We start from the raw sequence: 14,319 nt of genomic DNA, 5'->3' as shown, positions 1-14,319 counted from the left end.
CTGTTCCGGGGCAGAGGGAGGAGGGAGCCAGCGGAGCCGAGAGCCGCATGGCTGCTCCCAGCTGGGGGGGGGGGGGTGTCATTGCGCCGGGGAGGGGGGGGTGTCTTGCTGCACCCGGGGGGGGGGGGGGGTGCGCATCGGCGATCTGCCCCGGCTGGCAGCCGACCTAGGATCATCACTGCAATAAATTATCTTAGCATTAATCTGAATGTGTAACTTTTAGGGGGTCCTTTTACTAAGGTGCCCTGAAAAATGGCCTGAGCTGGTGTCGACGCGTGTATTGCACAGCTGCAACAAAGGCCTTTTTTTCACGAAAATGAACGTGCTGCAAAATAAAAATCAGCGCACATCCATTTGGGCCTGAGACCTTACCGCCAGCCATTGACTTAGCAGTAAGGTCTCACGCAATTAACCAGGCAGCAATCGTCAACACACATACACTGCCGATTACCGCCTGGTTAGCGCCACACAGTAGAAAATAAAAAAATATTTTCTGCCACCCGTATCGGATGCATGTAAAAAAAAATAGAATTACCGCCCGGGGCATGTGGTAGCCAGGCGGTAGTTCCAAATTGACGCACTTTGGACGCTCATAGGCGAATACGCGCTAGTAAAAGGGCCCCTTAAAATTTTATCCTTTGCAACTGTGGCCAGATTTAGTGGACTTCAGCTGCCAGGAAATGACCACTGAATCTGGCCAATGATTGGCTATTTTTTAATTTAAAAAGTTAGCGAGAAGAAGCAATGAGTCGACACTTGGAAAGGTTCTCGATTTGGATAATAATGGAACCTTTCCTCTATTTTAGCCTGTCCTTAGTTCAGTGGCTTAGGAAGGGGGGGTGGTCTGCCCGGGTGCACGCCGCTGGGGGGTGTCGGCTCCTATGGTTCCCTGCTCCCTCTGCCCCGGAGCAGGTACTTCCTGTTCCAGGGCAGAGAAAGCAGGGAACCAGCGGAACCGACGCAGCTCCCAGCAGGTAAGACTGCACTCCAGGGGAGGGGGTTGCTGCGCCGAGGGGGGGTATCGATGCGCCCAAGGGGGGGTATCGATGCACCCGGGGGGGGGGGTGCGCAGTGGCGAACCGCCCCGGGTGGCAGCTTGCCCTCGCTACACCACAGCCCTTAGTTTAACATATGTACCCTCTGCCCTACCAAAATACCCAAAACGATCAAGAAAGGTACCTGTTGATTCTGATACGCTGTAACAGTAGTGAAAATCGTTTCTGGAAAGGAGAACGCTTTCACTCCTTCTCCTGAGGGAATGGGTTTGGTGGAGGACAGGTCGTCGCCGCAGTCTTTACGAATGACGTGTACACGTGGTTGATACTTGTGCATAGAGTGAAGGATAATCTGCAAAGGGTAAAAAGTATACCGTATAAATATCTTTTGTTAGACTATGTTTTCATTTTGTTGAATATTAATACACTGTTGTCTTATAAGAGCGGTCACTGCACTGTAAAGTGATGCCATGATCGAAATGGAAGGAAGTATATAGGCAGAAATGGCTGACAGAGAACCCGGTGCATTATTGGCCTTGCAGGAGGACTGTGCAAATCTTGCAGCCAGGTATCACTACTGGACGGGCCGCCGAAAGGGGGGGGGGGGGGGGACAAAATTCCCCAGGCCTGGGCCTCCAGAGGGGGGGGCCCGGCACCGCCGCCGCAGTCCTGCCCGCCCGCCCTCCGTCGCTCCCTGACATTGAACTTAAGTGCCTCACCTTCGACAGCGCAGCAACAAGCAGCGGCAAACCACTCCTTCCTTCCGTGTCCCGCCCTCGCCTGATGTAACTTCCCGCGAGGGCGGGACAGGGAAGGAAGGAGTGGTCTGCTGCTGCTTGTTGCTGTGCTTTCGAAGGTGAGGCACTTAAGGTCAGTGCAGAGGGCCTGGGGGTGGAGGGGGGCCCGGCGACGGCCTTGTCCCGGGCCTGCCCCAGTCTGTCGGCAGCCCTGCTACTGGGTACCAATTGCTGTCAATTTCTATTAATGAGCAATAAAGTTTATTCAATAGTAATACAGCTCTGTGACTCAGCTTCTGGCAATCTAAGGGGCCCTTTTACTAAGGTGCGTAGGCACCTACACGCATCCAACACGTGTCAATTTGAAACTACCACCTGGCTACCGTGAGCCCTGGGCAGTAATTCCATTTTTTATTTTCTACCATGTGGTGCTAACTGGGTGGTTAATCAGCAGTGTACGCATGCTGACGATTACCGCCCTGGTTAAGGCATGAGACCTTACTGCTAAGTCAAAGGTCTCAGGCCCAAAAATGGACGCACGCCAACTTTTTATTTGCCACACGTCCATTTTCAGCCAAAATGAGGTGCCTTTTTTTGCAGGCACATGAAAAAATGGACCTGTGCATGTCCAATACAAAACGCCTTCAACAGCGTAGGCCATTTTTCAGCGCTCCTTAGTAAAAGGACCCCTAAAAGAACACTGGAGGGAGCTAAAGAAAAAAAGGCCCCATTTTCTAGTTTCCCCCTCAAAGATGCACAACAGAGAAAGGAAGCCTCAAAAAAACAGGGCCTAAGTGACATGTCCCAAGGTCACAGTAAAGGTCAGTAGTAGAAGCAGAAGACCTCAGCTTGATGACTCCTGGTCTAGTACACTAACCCCTAAAACCACTCCATCTAAAATGGATTCTTTTTACCCGAGAGTCCTTTTTGAATTTGTATTCCCCTTGGAAATGGAGCTTTCTCTTCTTTCCTATCTTTTTTGAATTGACCTTCCTGTCATGTGAACAGTTTACTGGATGAGGCATTTTACTTTGTAACTCAGAATTACAGCCTGGGAGTTTGTAGAATTGCATACATCCATATCCAAGAGATGATGATACCCTATTATATTCAATTTTATATGCTTCTATCTAGATTTTGAAGACGTTTGATTGGGCCATCCTAAACATTGAAAAAAAAGTTTATATTTTTTTTTTTCTTGTGCCATCATCAGTGCAACACTACTTCCTCAAAGCATTCTACTATTCTCGAAGAGTGCGTTATTGAAAAACTAGTTAAAAAAGGCCCGTTTCTGAGAGCAATGAAACGGGCGCTAGCAAAGTTTCATCAAAGTGTGTATGTTGAGAGTGAGTGTGTGAGAGAGAGAGACAGAAGTGATGTGCGAGTGTGTGTGTGACAGAGTGAGAGTGTGTGTGTGGAGTGTGTGTGCGAGAATGAGAGTGTGTGTGTGAGAGGGAATCCAGCTTCAGGGTGTTGACCCCCCCCCCCCTCCCTTGGCCTTTCGGATGGTGGTCCCTCCGTCGCCCGGCGTTTTCCCCCTCCCCCCTGTCTTCCCTCCCCCCCCTTCCTGCCCTCCCCCTTCCCCCCTCGCAGCTTCAGGTTCGAGTGCCCCCCCTTCCTGCGCCTTTCAGGGTCGTGGCCCTCCCTCTGACTGTGACGTTGAAGCTGGCTCCCTTCGTGGGCATGTTCAGGCAGGCAGGGCATGCTGGCTCCCTGCGTCTGTCCGACGTTCAGGCTGCCTGCCTGCGTCGCTCCCTCCATGTCTCCGAGTTTGGCAGGGCGATGGGAGTCCTGCGGATTTGGAAATTGGCCGTGGGGGGGGCCAAGGGGAGATCGCGCGTCGCCGATGCCACTGCGTCCCCGCCTCCCTCCCTCCGACGGTTGTGCGGCGGCGATGTTAGTCCTCCGGAGGGGGGAAATAGCCGCCGAGGGTCAGGGGAGATGGCGTTTGGCCGAGTGTCATTGCGCCGCCCTCGACGTCATGGCGTTATGACGCGAGGGCGGGCCAGACACTCCTGGCCAAACCGGATATCTCTGGCGCCTCAAGTTTCCGGCTTGGGGCTCATGGAACGTTGGAGGTGCCTTTATTATATAGAGATAGTGTGTTCCTGTGAAGAACAGGAACCCTGCTGAGAATTGTGCACACCATTGATGAGACTTAAAACCCCAAACAAAAAATGCTAAAACAAATGACAAACCCTGGAACAACATGGGAAAAAAGAAATATTCTGTCTGTGATCGCCTAGTAGACTTTCAGGAAGGAACATCCCGAAGGCTGGAATAGCTCAATTTATGAGGCCCTGAAAGCTACAAACGACATCTATGAAAAGATAATGTATCCTCCGACATTTTATTTTCCTTGGCCTAGCAGAGCAACAAACTCGCTCTGTAAGCTTGCTTATTTTAGAGGAAGTCTTAATATTTTACCGAACATTGTTACAGGATGCAGTATAGATACTGAGATAAATCAAGAAATGCTTGTTTTCAAGAGACAAGAAATGGATTCCATCACAGTTATGCATTCTATAATCAACCAAGGAGAATATAAAAACAAAGAAAAGACAAAACCGCAAGGTCTAGACATTGCTTGTTGAAAGCTCATATGGGGAGGCTGCGTATCTCACTGCATCAAAATCTGCCATTTCTCTGACTACTTGGGTTGGAGGTTGGGTTAAGTTCAGAGGCTTTCCCCCTTAATTCCCTTTAAAACAGATGCACTCCACAGAATCTTTAGTCTATTGTTGAAATTACTATTTTTTTGCCATTACATGAGAGAGTTTTGTACAGACTTATGCATACTGACACCTGGTATAAATGATAGCATCCAAGATAGGTGTGCTGAGGCAGTATTCTATAACTGTGCAACATTCGGAATGTCCCGACACACCCGTGGCCACGGCCCTTTTCAGTTACACGCTAGTTGTTAGGCTTCAAGGCAGAAACTAGGTTCGTGAGCCCTTGGACCACTGCCGAGGAGCGGCAGTGGCAGGCAAAACCACCCCACCCCAGAGTCAAGGCAGAACTCTGACAGAAACAGCTAGACTTCACCTGCACTTGACCGCCCCTGGGTGCCGGCGGCCGGCAGGACTTACCGGACTGGGCAGGAGCTGGATACCAACTAGGCTGAACAGGGACTGAGGGTCCGAGGGGAAAGGAATATACATGGGCAGCAAGGCAGAAACTGGGCTAGGACTCACAGACAGACAATACTACACAAGGCAGGAAATGGACAAGCTAAAGGACAGGAACTGAAAGCTGCCAAGCAGCCACTGAAAAACACTGATAGACAAGGTCAGACTGAAAGCTGCCACAAGACACACTGACAAACAGGAACTAGACAAGGAATACAGACCAGAAACAAGACTAGGGAATAAACAAACCTAAGCTAAACTACACACAGACTAACTAGAACCGGACAAGAAACTCAGACAAGAAACCAGGCTAGGCAGAAGTGCACAGAGCACACCAACATACCAGTGACCTTAGACAATGCAAAGGTAAACACAGAAGTTTCCAGGTGGCTAATAAAGCCCATCAGCAGCTGAAGTTCACTGCAGAAATCACAAGGCTGCTATGGGTGCTGTACAGGCACAAACAAGAAAAGCAAATCTGGCAGCCCGGAAGATCCGGACCGAACTGGGCTGAAGTCTGGAACGTGTGGACAGTCCATAGCAGCCACTGGTTCTGGCCACCAGAGGGCGTAGTTGAGCACAGACAAGGAAACAGTCACCATCGTGACACTAGTAGAGATAAGCACCATTCCTTATAGAATAGCGATAAGCACCATTCCTTATAGAATAGCGGACAGCTATCTGGGTGTACAAATTATAATAGTGCCAATTAACCTCAATCATTGGTTGTGAGCACCCAATTATTGATAGTTAAGGGCTTGTTACTCAATTAGGGTCCTTTTACCAAGATGCGGTAAAAGGACCCTGCACTAGCGACAGGGGCCATTTTCGCTGCGCCTTGAGGCCCTTTTTACTGTAGTGGGTAAAAGGCCGAAAAAAAAAGACATGGCCACGCGGTAGATTGCTCTTACCATGTGACCACGAGGGGAGGGAACACTTACCGCCACCCATTGAGATGATGGTAAGGGCTCCCGTGCTAACCTGGTGGTAACCGGGCAGCGGTGGCATTGCACGATTACTGCCAAGTTAGCACCGTGCTAAAAATTACAGGTCGGTTTTTCCTAGCACAGGAAATGTTGCGTTGGGACTGAAACTACTGCCAGCACCTGAGCTGGCCAGCAGTAGCTCCAGATTAGCATGCTTCACGTTTTGGGAACACGCACAAATATGGGCACGCAAATCTGGGAACCATATATACAACCCAGGGGCTAGCTTCTTTTAAATATTTACTTATTTATTTTATTGTTACATTTGTATCCAACAATAACCGATAAGCAAATCCGGTGTGTACGATATCCCAAATGATTGGAAGGGGGTGGAAAAGGACCTTAGACAGGTGATAGTCAGCCAAATTGCTGAAAACTGCTCGTAAAGCATCACCATACTTCAATCATCGGTCAACCCAACCTCCTCCCTTAGAATGGACGGCTATACTTTAAAAAAAAAAAAAGATTTTTATAAAGAATGCTACATCCACTGTGTCAATCAAAACCTCAAGACATCAAAATGTAAAAATAAGGAAAGAAAAAACTTAGCTTGAAGCAGCGTAAGGAACGGGCTCCCCTGCCTGACGGACCTGTTTCGCCGCTGGGGCTTCTTCAGGGGAAAGACACCCAATTAACAATCACTGCTCAATTGCGAATGATGATGCGTGCTTGACGGTCTGACTCGCAGCTCAAAATGGGCTGGCCATTTTCCCACCTATTGCAGGCTCAATGTGGCTACAGAGTACCGTAATGGCGTTCGCCAGTTCCAGTATGAACAAATACAAGGTGTTATTGCGTTAGAATAGGGTTCATGTATGGTTATATAATGGGGAGCTTAGGGAGGTGTGTCCATATACGTTCTTTGGATTTGTTGTGTTGCAGGTACTCAGTCTTTTTATGTTGGATCGGTGGGATATGCCTTCCCGAACGGTTTGTTTTTAGTTCTTTCCGGAATTGAGGTGGTCGTACTTGTTTTTACTATTTGGGCAGAGCGTTCCATATTGCCCCAAATATTCTTTATACCTCTCTAGTGTGTGTGAAGGATGGGGGAAAAGAAAAAGTGTTGAAATAAGAAACCTTTAATCTATATAAAAAATAAGTGATGCAACTATCAACATGGGCGACTATCACAATGGGTTTTTTGACCAAGTCATGCTATATTTTATGCAATGAGACTTTGTGGTAAACTACCATGAGTTGTGGTAAAATAATGTCTTAATGCTGGCCCATGTTGATAACTTAGAAACACAGAAAATGTAGGCAGATGAAGACCATCCAGCTTATAATCGAAAGTAATCGCCGGCTATTTCCCGACACAAATCGGGATATGGCCGGCGATTTCGCAAAAGCGGCGAAAAGTGTTTAATCAAAAGCTACATTTGTGATAGCTTCGCCGCTTTCCCTTCACCTCGCTGGCGAAAGTTCAAAGGGGCGTGTTGGCGGCGAAGCGAAGGCGGGACATGGGCAGGCTTGGACGTGGCTACCAGATGGCCGGCTTTCGCGGATAATGGAAAAATAAAACCCGGCGATAAGCAGTATTTTGCCGGGTTTACTTGGTCCTTTTATTTTCACGACCAAGCCTCAAAAAGATGCCCCAACTGACCAGATGACCACCAGAGGGAATGGGGGATGACCTCCCCTTACTCCCCCAGTGGTCGCCAACCCCCTCCCACACTAAAATTATTAAAATACAAACCTTTTTTGCCAGCCTGTATGCCAGCCTCAAATGTCATACCCAGCACCCAGACAGCAGTATGCAGGTCCCTGGAACAGTTGTTGTTGGTTGCAGTGGACTGCAGAAAGGCAGAGCCAGGCCCATCCCCCCCCCTATCTGTTCCACTTGTGGTGGGTAATGTTGAGCCCTCCCAAACCCCCCAAAACCCACTGTAACCACATGTAGGTGCCCCCCTTCAGCCCTTAGGGCTAGGGTAATGGTGCACACTTGTGGGCAGTGGGTTTTGGGGGGGATTTGGGGGACTCAGCACACAAGGGAAGGGTGCTATGCACCTGGAAGCTAATTTGGTTGTTTATAAAAGATGTTTGAAGTGCCCCCTAGGGTGCCCGGTTGGTGTCCTGGCATGTGAGGGGGACCATTGCACTACAAATGCTGGCTCCTCCCACGGCCAAATGCCTTGGATTTCGCCGGGTTTGAGATTGCCGGCAGTTTTTTCCATTATCGCGGAAAAACAAAACTGGCGATCTCAAACCCGGCGAAATCCAAGGCATTTCGCCGGGCCACACCGTATTATCGAAAAAAAAGATGGCCGGCCATCTTTTTTGAAAATACGGTTCCGGCCAGCTGTTGCGCCGCTGCCAAAATAGATCGCCAGTGACCTATTTCACTGGCAACATTCGATTATTCCCCTCCATATGGCCTATTCAGTCTGCCCATCAATGCCATCTACCCTCCCTATCCCTTCCTTAGGGCTCCTTTTACTATGCGGTGGTAAGCCCAATGCGGGCTTACCCGCTCGCTATACAGGAAGTACCGCTGGGCTACCACAGCAGCCTGGCGGTACATCCCATAACTATGCCATCCTGGGAAAGACCAAAGGTCCATCGAGCCCAGCATCCTGTTTCCAACAGTGGCCAATCCAGGTCACAAATACCCAGCAAGATCCCCAAAATGTACACAACATTTTAGACTGCTTATCCCAGAAATAGTGGATTTTCCCCAAGTCCCTTTAATAATGGTCTATGGACTTTTCCTTTAGGAAGCCGTCCAAACCCTTTTTTTCAACTCCGCTAAGCTAACCGCCTTTACCACATTCTCTGGCAACGAATTCCAGAGTTTAATTACACGTTGAGTGAAGAAACATTTTCTCCGATTCGTTCTAAAATTTACTACATTGTAGCTTCATCGCATGCCCCCCTAGTCCTAGTATTTTGGAAAGCATGAACAGAAGCTTCACATCTACCCATTCAACTCCACTCATTATTTTTCATAGACCTCTATCATATCTCCCCTCAGCTGCCTTTTCTCCAAGCTGAAGAGCCCTAGCCGCTTTAGCCTTTCTCATAGTTACATTGTGCTCACGCCTTTTCAGTGGTAGTCAAGGTGAATTACATTTAGGGATTGTTTACTAAAGCTTAGCTCGAGTTATCTGCAGCAGGGCCCATAGGAATAAAATGGGCTCTGCTGCAGATAACTCGAGCTAAGCTTTAGTAAACAACCCCTTAGTTAAAAATAGGCACTTTCCTGTTCTAAAACCTGTATTTTCTAACCTGCAGTAGAAACGTGTGTTTGTAAGGTATTTTACTACCAGAAAGTCAGAAGATTCACTAACCAATGGTAATTCAGTACCACAGACTAGTGAATCTCATTGGTAGATATCTTATTGTTGCTGCAGCCATAAACAATGCAAAAATAGCCCCAACTCAGCCCTGTTACTTGTCTTTTCATTTTAATTTTAATTAAATATTTCAGGAACCCATCCAAGAAACAACACCCTGTAAAGAAATTCAAAGAAGAAAATTAGGGCCCAAAATTCAAAACAGATGAGCTAAATTATGTTCCTAAATTTGGTTGAAAATAGATCAGAAATGGAGTATAAATTTTCAGCTGAAAATCCATCTTAATTTTGGAGTTTAAAAGTTATGCTTATAAATTGAGGCCTACTGTCCAATTTTCCTAGATTTATGAGCCTAATTATGACCCTAGAGCTGAAAATCAGTGATAAGTGCCCCAAAAAGGTTTTCCCTACCCTAATCCTCCCCTGTTACCACCCACTTTTTAAGCTCCTAAATTAGGACGTTTAGTGAAATCTTGAGTATAAATTTAGGCCTTCAGCCTAATAAAGTTTCAAAGAGGCCAGTTTAGGAACATAACTCTCACAGTTAGAGCACAAATTCTGGAATATCAGGACCTCAAATTACAATTTCATCAATCCCAACAAATTCTGTTATTTTCCTTCAAAATCATCCACCATGTAACGAGGGAGAGGAGAATGCCACACCAGGGAATTTTAAGCAAGAACGTGGCCTGAGTAATTGGAAAACCCAGTGGAACCTGATGTGCAGGTAGCCTTACTTCACAGAGAGAAAGAGCGCAACTGTACCTTATGTATCTACAATGAAAGGGAGGCTGCCAGCGGCAAAATGACCTCCTTATTATTCAGAAAAGTAGCAAGCTGCGTAGGTCATAAATAATGTACTTAACAGAATGATGGTCGATAAAAATTTACAAGGAAATTTCAACCAAAACATTCCACCCAGCTGCAGCACTTGGGGTCACAACAACAAAAACTGACTACATTTCTTCTGTGTGGCCTTCATCACATCTGGAAATACTCTAATTTAGCAGGCCAAGTTGCAAAACATCATCATGCTTGGAAATAATTGAAGCACCCCTAGTCTCTATGTGCATCCAAAATAGCTATATACCTAACTGCTACTACTACTACTACTTAACATTTCTTGAGCGCTACTACGGTTACGCAGCGCTGTACAAATTAACAAAGAAGGTCGGTCCCTGCTCAAAGGAGCTTACAATCTAAAGGACGAAATGTCAAGTTGGTGCAGTCTAGATTTCATGAGTAGAGGTGTGGTGGTTAGGTGCCGAAGGCGACATTGAAGTTGTAGGCTTTGAGCAATGATTTGAAGATGGGCAGGGAGGGGGCCTGGCGTATGGGCTCAGGGAGTTTGTTCCACGCATGGGTGAGGTGAGGCAGAAGGAGCAGAGCCTGGAGTTGGCGGTGGTGGAGCAGAGTACTGAAAGGAGGGATTTGTCTTGAGAGCGGAGGTTATGGGTAGGAATGTAAGGGGAGATGAGGGTAGAGAGGTAAGGAGGGGCCGCAGATCGAGTGCATTTGTAGGTTAGTAGGAGAAGCTTGAACTGTATGCGGTACCTGATCGGAAGCCAGTGAAGTGACTTGAGGAGAGGGGTGATATGAGTATATCGGTCCAGGCGGAACATAAGACGTGCAGCAGAGTTCTGAATGGACTGAAGGGGGGATAGATGGCTAAGTGGGAGGCCAGTGAGGAGTAGGTTGCAGTAGTCAAGGTGAGAGGTAATGAGAGAGTGGATGAGAGTTTGGGTGGTGTGCTCAGAGAGGAAAGGGCGAATTTTGCTAATGTTATAGAGGAAGAAGCGACAGGTCTTGGCTATCTGCTGGATATGCGCAGAGAAGGAGAGGGAGGAGTCGAAGATGACACCAAGGTTGCGGGCAGATGAGACAGGGACGATGAGGGTGTTATCAACTGAGATAGAGAGTGGAGGGAGAGGAGAAGTGGGTTTGGGTGGGAAGACAAGACTGCAACTCACCTTTGAACTAGCAATGAAAAGCATGATCTAAACATTATAAAAAGTTAACTTTCATGATATACTACACATTTACAAGGAAATCTGAGCTGAAATTTAGCCCCCAATAGTATTGTCTCTTGTCTCATAAGCAAAAAAAAAATGTTCTCCTCTCTTGTGTGGATCTTGAAACATCCGGAAATATTTGAATTCTTTCCCCCATAAATATTACTGAGGAAATTTGTCTTAAATACCATTTCTTTGATCCACTGCAACTTCGCTCTTTTTAAATGCAAGACTACCTAAGCCACCATAGGATTCTACTGAAGGACTTTAATTTGTTTAAGATGTAACATACCCGACGCCTTTCTGTTTCTAAAATTAATGTTGTCTTCATAACATAATAAGGGATAATCCCCATAAAGAAACATATATATATTCATAGTCTCCCCAAGTTTTGAGGACTATGAATCTATGATATATATATATATATATATAATATATATACCGTATTTTTTGGACTATAAGACGCACTTTTTCCCCCCAAATTTGGGAGGAAAATGGGGGGTGCGTCTTAAGTCCGAAGGTAGCGATTTCCCTCCCTCCTGCCCTCCCCCCGAGTTCGGGATCGTCCTCCCCCCGGCCCTGTCACCACTTCTCCCTACTCACGTCACGCGATCTTCCCTGGTGGTCTAGTGACGTCGGGGCAGGAAAGAGCCCCCTCTTTCCTGCCCAGCGCGCTGCTCTCCGTCCTCCTGTATGCAGCCTGACGGTCTCGGCGAGATTCAAAATGGCCGCCGAGACTTCAATTCTCGGCGGCCATTTTGAATCAGGCAGCATACAGGAGGACGGAGAGCAGCGCGCTGGGCAGGAAAGAGGGGCTCTTTCCTGGCCCGACGTCACTAGACCACCAGGGAAGATCGCGTGACGTGAGTAGGGAGAAATGGTGACAGGGCCGGGGGGAGGGCGATCCCGAACTCGGACAAGATGCACCGGAGCACCTAGGTTTTAGAGGAGGGAAAAAGGAAAATTTTTTTTTTCCTATTTCCCTACTCTAAAACCTAGGTGCGTCTTATGGGCTGGTGCGTCTTATAGTCCGAAAAATACGGTATATATGTTTCTTTATGGGGATTATTCCTTATTATGTTTATTTCTACTGAATTTATATTTGTGTTTATTTCTTGACAAAGCTTTGCTTTGGACTGTAATTAAAAAAGTGCATAAATAAAAAAAAATTTTTTTAATTAACAAAATAGACAGAATAGGCTTTTCATCATCAGTTGAGTCAAATTAGAAAATTCTATACAAATTGTTATTAATACCTCCCCATCCTTTTCATCAAGGGGATGGAGATAATACCATCGGGAGACTAGAAGACTGTCTGGAATATTAAATATTTCATGCAAATATCATTTAAACCTACTAAATTTGAAAGTGCCAGGCCATTACTTTATAAACTCCATTGGCTTCCAATGGAGGCATGCTCAATTTTTAAGTTTAATGCCATTTGGTCTTTTTAATTTTATATGGCCAAGGACCACAGTATATGGTAAATTTAATTTCTATACTTAGTAAGAATTGCGTTAGCAGTTCCAGACATTATTTGATGGTTCAGTGTCATTCACCTCACTGCACAATTTATAAGACATAATTCTCCTTAACTGTTTCATATCAAGCAGCAAAATGGTGGAACATGCTGCCGAACAACACACGTTATGAGTCTAATTATATGATTTTTTTTTTCAAAAATTGTTAACTACTACTACTATAAATCATTTCTATAGCGCTACCAGTCGTAAGCTGCGCTTCACAATTGAACATGAAGAAAAGACAGTCCCTGCTCAAAAAGAGCTTAAAATCTAAATCAGGACAGACAGACAGGACAAATAAGGATAAGGGTAGGACACATAGGAATGATTCTAAATGGAATGTTGCTACTATTGGAAATTCTGTTGCTACTATTTGAGATTCTACATGGAATGTTAATGTTGCTAATCCACTAGCAACATTCCATGTAGAAGCCTGCCCTTGCAGATCAGCAACGCGGCCGCGCAGGCTTCTGTTTCTGTGAGTCTGACGTGAACGTGCAGGACGTCAGACTCACAGAAACAGAAGCCTGCGCGGCCGCATTGCTGATCTGCAAGGACAGGCTTCTACTACTACTACTACTACTACAAATCATTTCTATAGTGCTACCAGTCGTACGCTGCGCTTCACAATTGAACATGAAGAAAAGACAGTCCCTGCTCAAGAGAGCTTACAATCTAAATCAGGACAGACAGACAGGATAAATAAGGGATAAGGGTAGGACAGACAGATAGGACCAGGGCTTTTTTTGAGGGGGTACTTGGGGGTACTGAGTACCGGCACCTTTTCCGCTGTCTGCTAAACTTGACCCATGGTTCTCATATTTAACTGAAAGAGCTCAGGTTCTACATACAAATTCTGCCTTGTCATAGATTCTATGACTGGCTGCAGGGGTCCTGGCTATTGTGGGGTGAGTCCCTCAATGATCACTCCACCCCCACCCCCCCACCCCCCCGAAGGGTGGCCTGGCATTTGAGTACAGGCACCTTTTTTGCTAGACAAAATGCCCTGGATAGGACACATAGGGAAAAGGGACTATTGAAGACAGGAAGACAAGATAAAGGTTACGAGCAGATGACGTTAGGAACTAAAAGCAGCATCAAACAGGTAGGCCTTAACAACGTGGTTATTCAAGAAGTTTGCTTTAGGCTGAATTATGACAACTATGGCTTTGATTTTATGTTAGAGCTGTTTCATTTGTAAGTCAAAAACCATATGTGATGTGTTTAATGGTTTGGCCTACTAACAGAGTGGAGGAGTATCCTAGTGGTTAGAGCACTGGTCTTGATATTCAGAGTGTCTGGTTCCAGGGGCGTAGCCAGACCTCAGCGGGAGGGGGGCCAGAGCCCAAGGTGGGGGGCACTGTTTAGCCACCTCCCCACACCGCCGACCCCCCCTCGCCGCCGCCGACCCCCCCCCCCCCTGCCCCACTTTGGACCACAACAGCAACCCCCCCCCCCCCCCACTGCCACGGCCGCCACATCAGGTACCTTGTTTGCTGGCAAGGGTCCCCAATCCCCGCCAGCCAAAGAGGCTTCTTCAGCGCTGGTCAACTCCCGCCTTCATTGTGGGATCATCTGTTTCTGACGCCTTACGTCCTTCACGGGGCTACATGCATGGTGCAGGATGTAAGGCATCAGAAAC

At 46.9% G+C, this 14,319-nt stretch overlaps 1 protein-coding gene across 1 annotated transcript in view; it reads right to left on the bottom strand.

Annotated features, from left to right (window-relative positions):
- Window positions 1-14,319, bottom strand: part of LOC115459612 (T-box transcription factor TBX18-like) — a gene marked incomplete at its 5' end in the record, with an annotated part of 43,211 nt that overhangs the window by 22,479 nt on the left and 6,413 nt on the right. The window contains one exon of the mRNA XM_030189421.1: window positions 1,180-1,347. Within this exon, the coding sequence (XP_030045281.1) occupies window positions 1,180-1,347 (168 nt within the window). The remainder of the gene's footprint in view (window positions 1-1,179; window positions 1,348-14,319) is intronic.

Source organism: Microcaecilia unicolor, unplaced genomic scaffold, assembly GCF_901765095.1.
Source record: "Microcaecilia unicolor unplaced genomic scaffold, aMicUni1.1, whole genome shotgun sequence".
Taxonomy (NCBI): Eukaryota; Metazoa; Chordata; class Amphibia; order Gymnophiona; family Siphonopidae; genus Microcaecilia; species Microcaecilia unicolor.
Note: the sequence above shows the minus strand (reverse complement) of the source record. Positions and strands in the feature narration are given on the sequence as shown.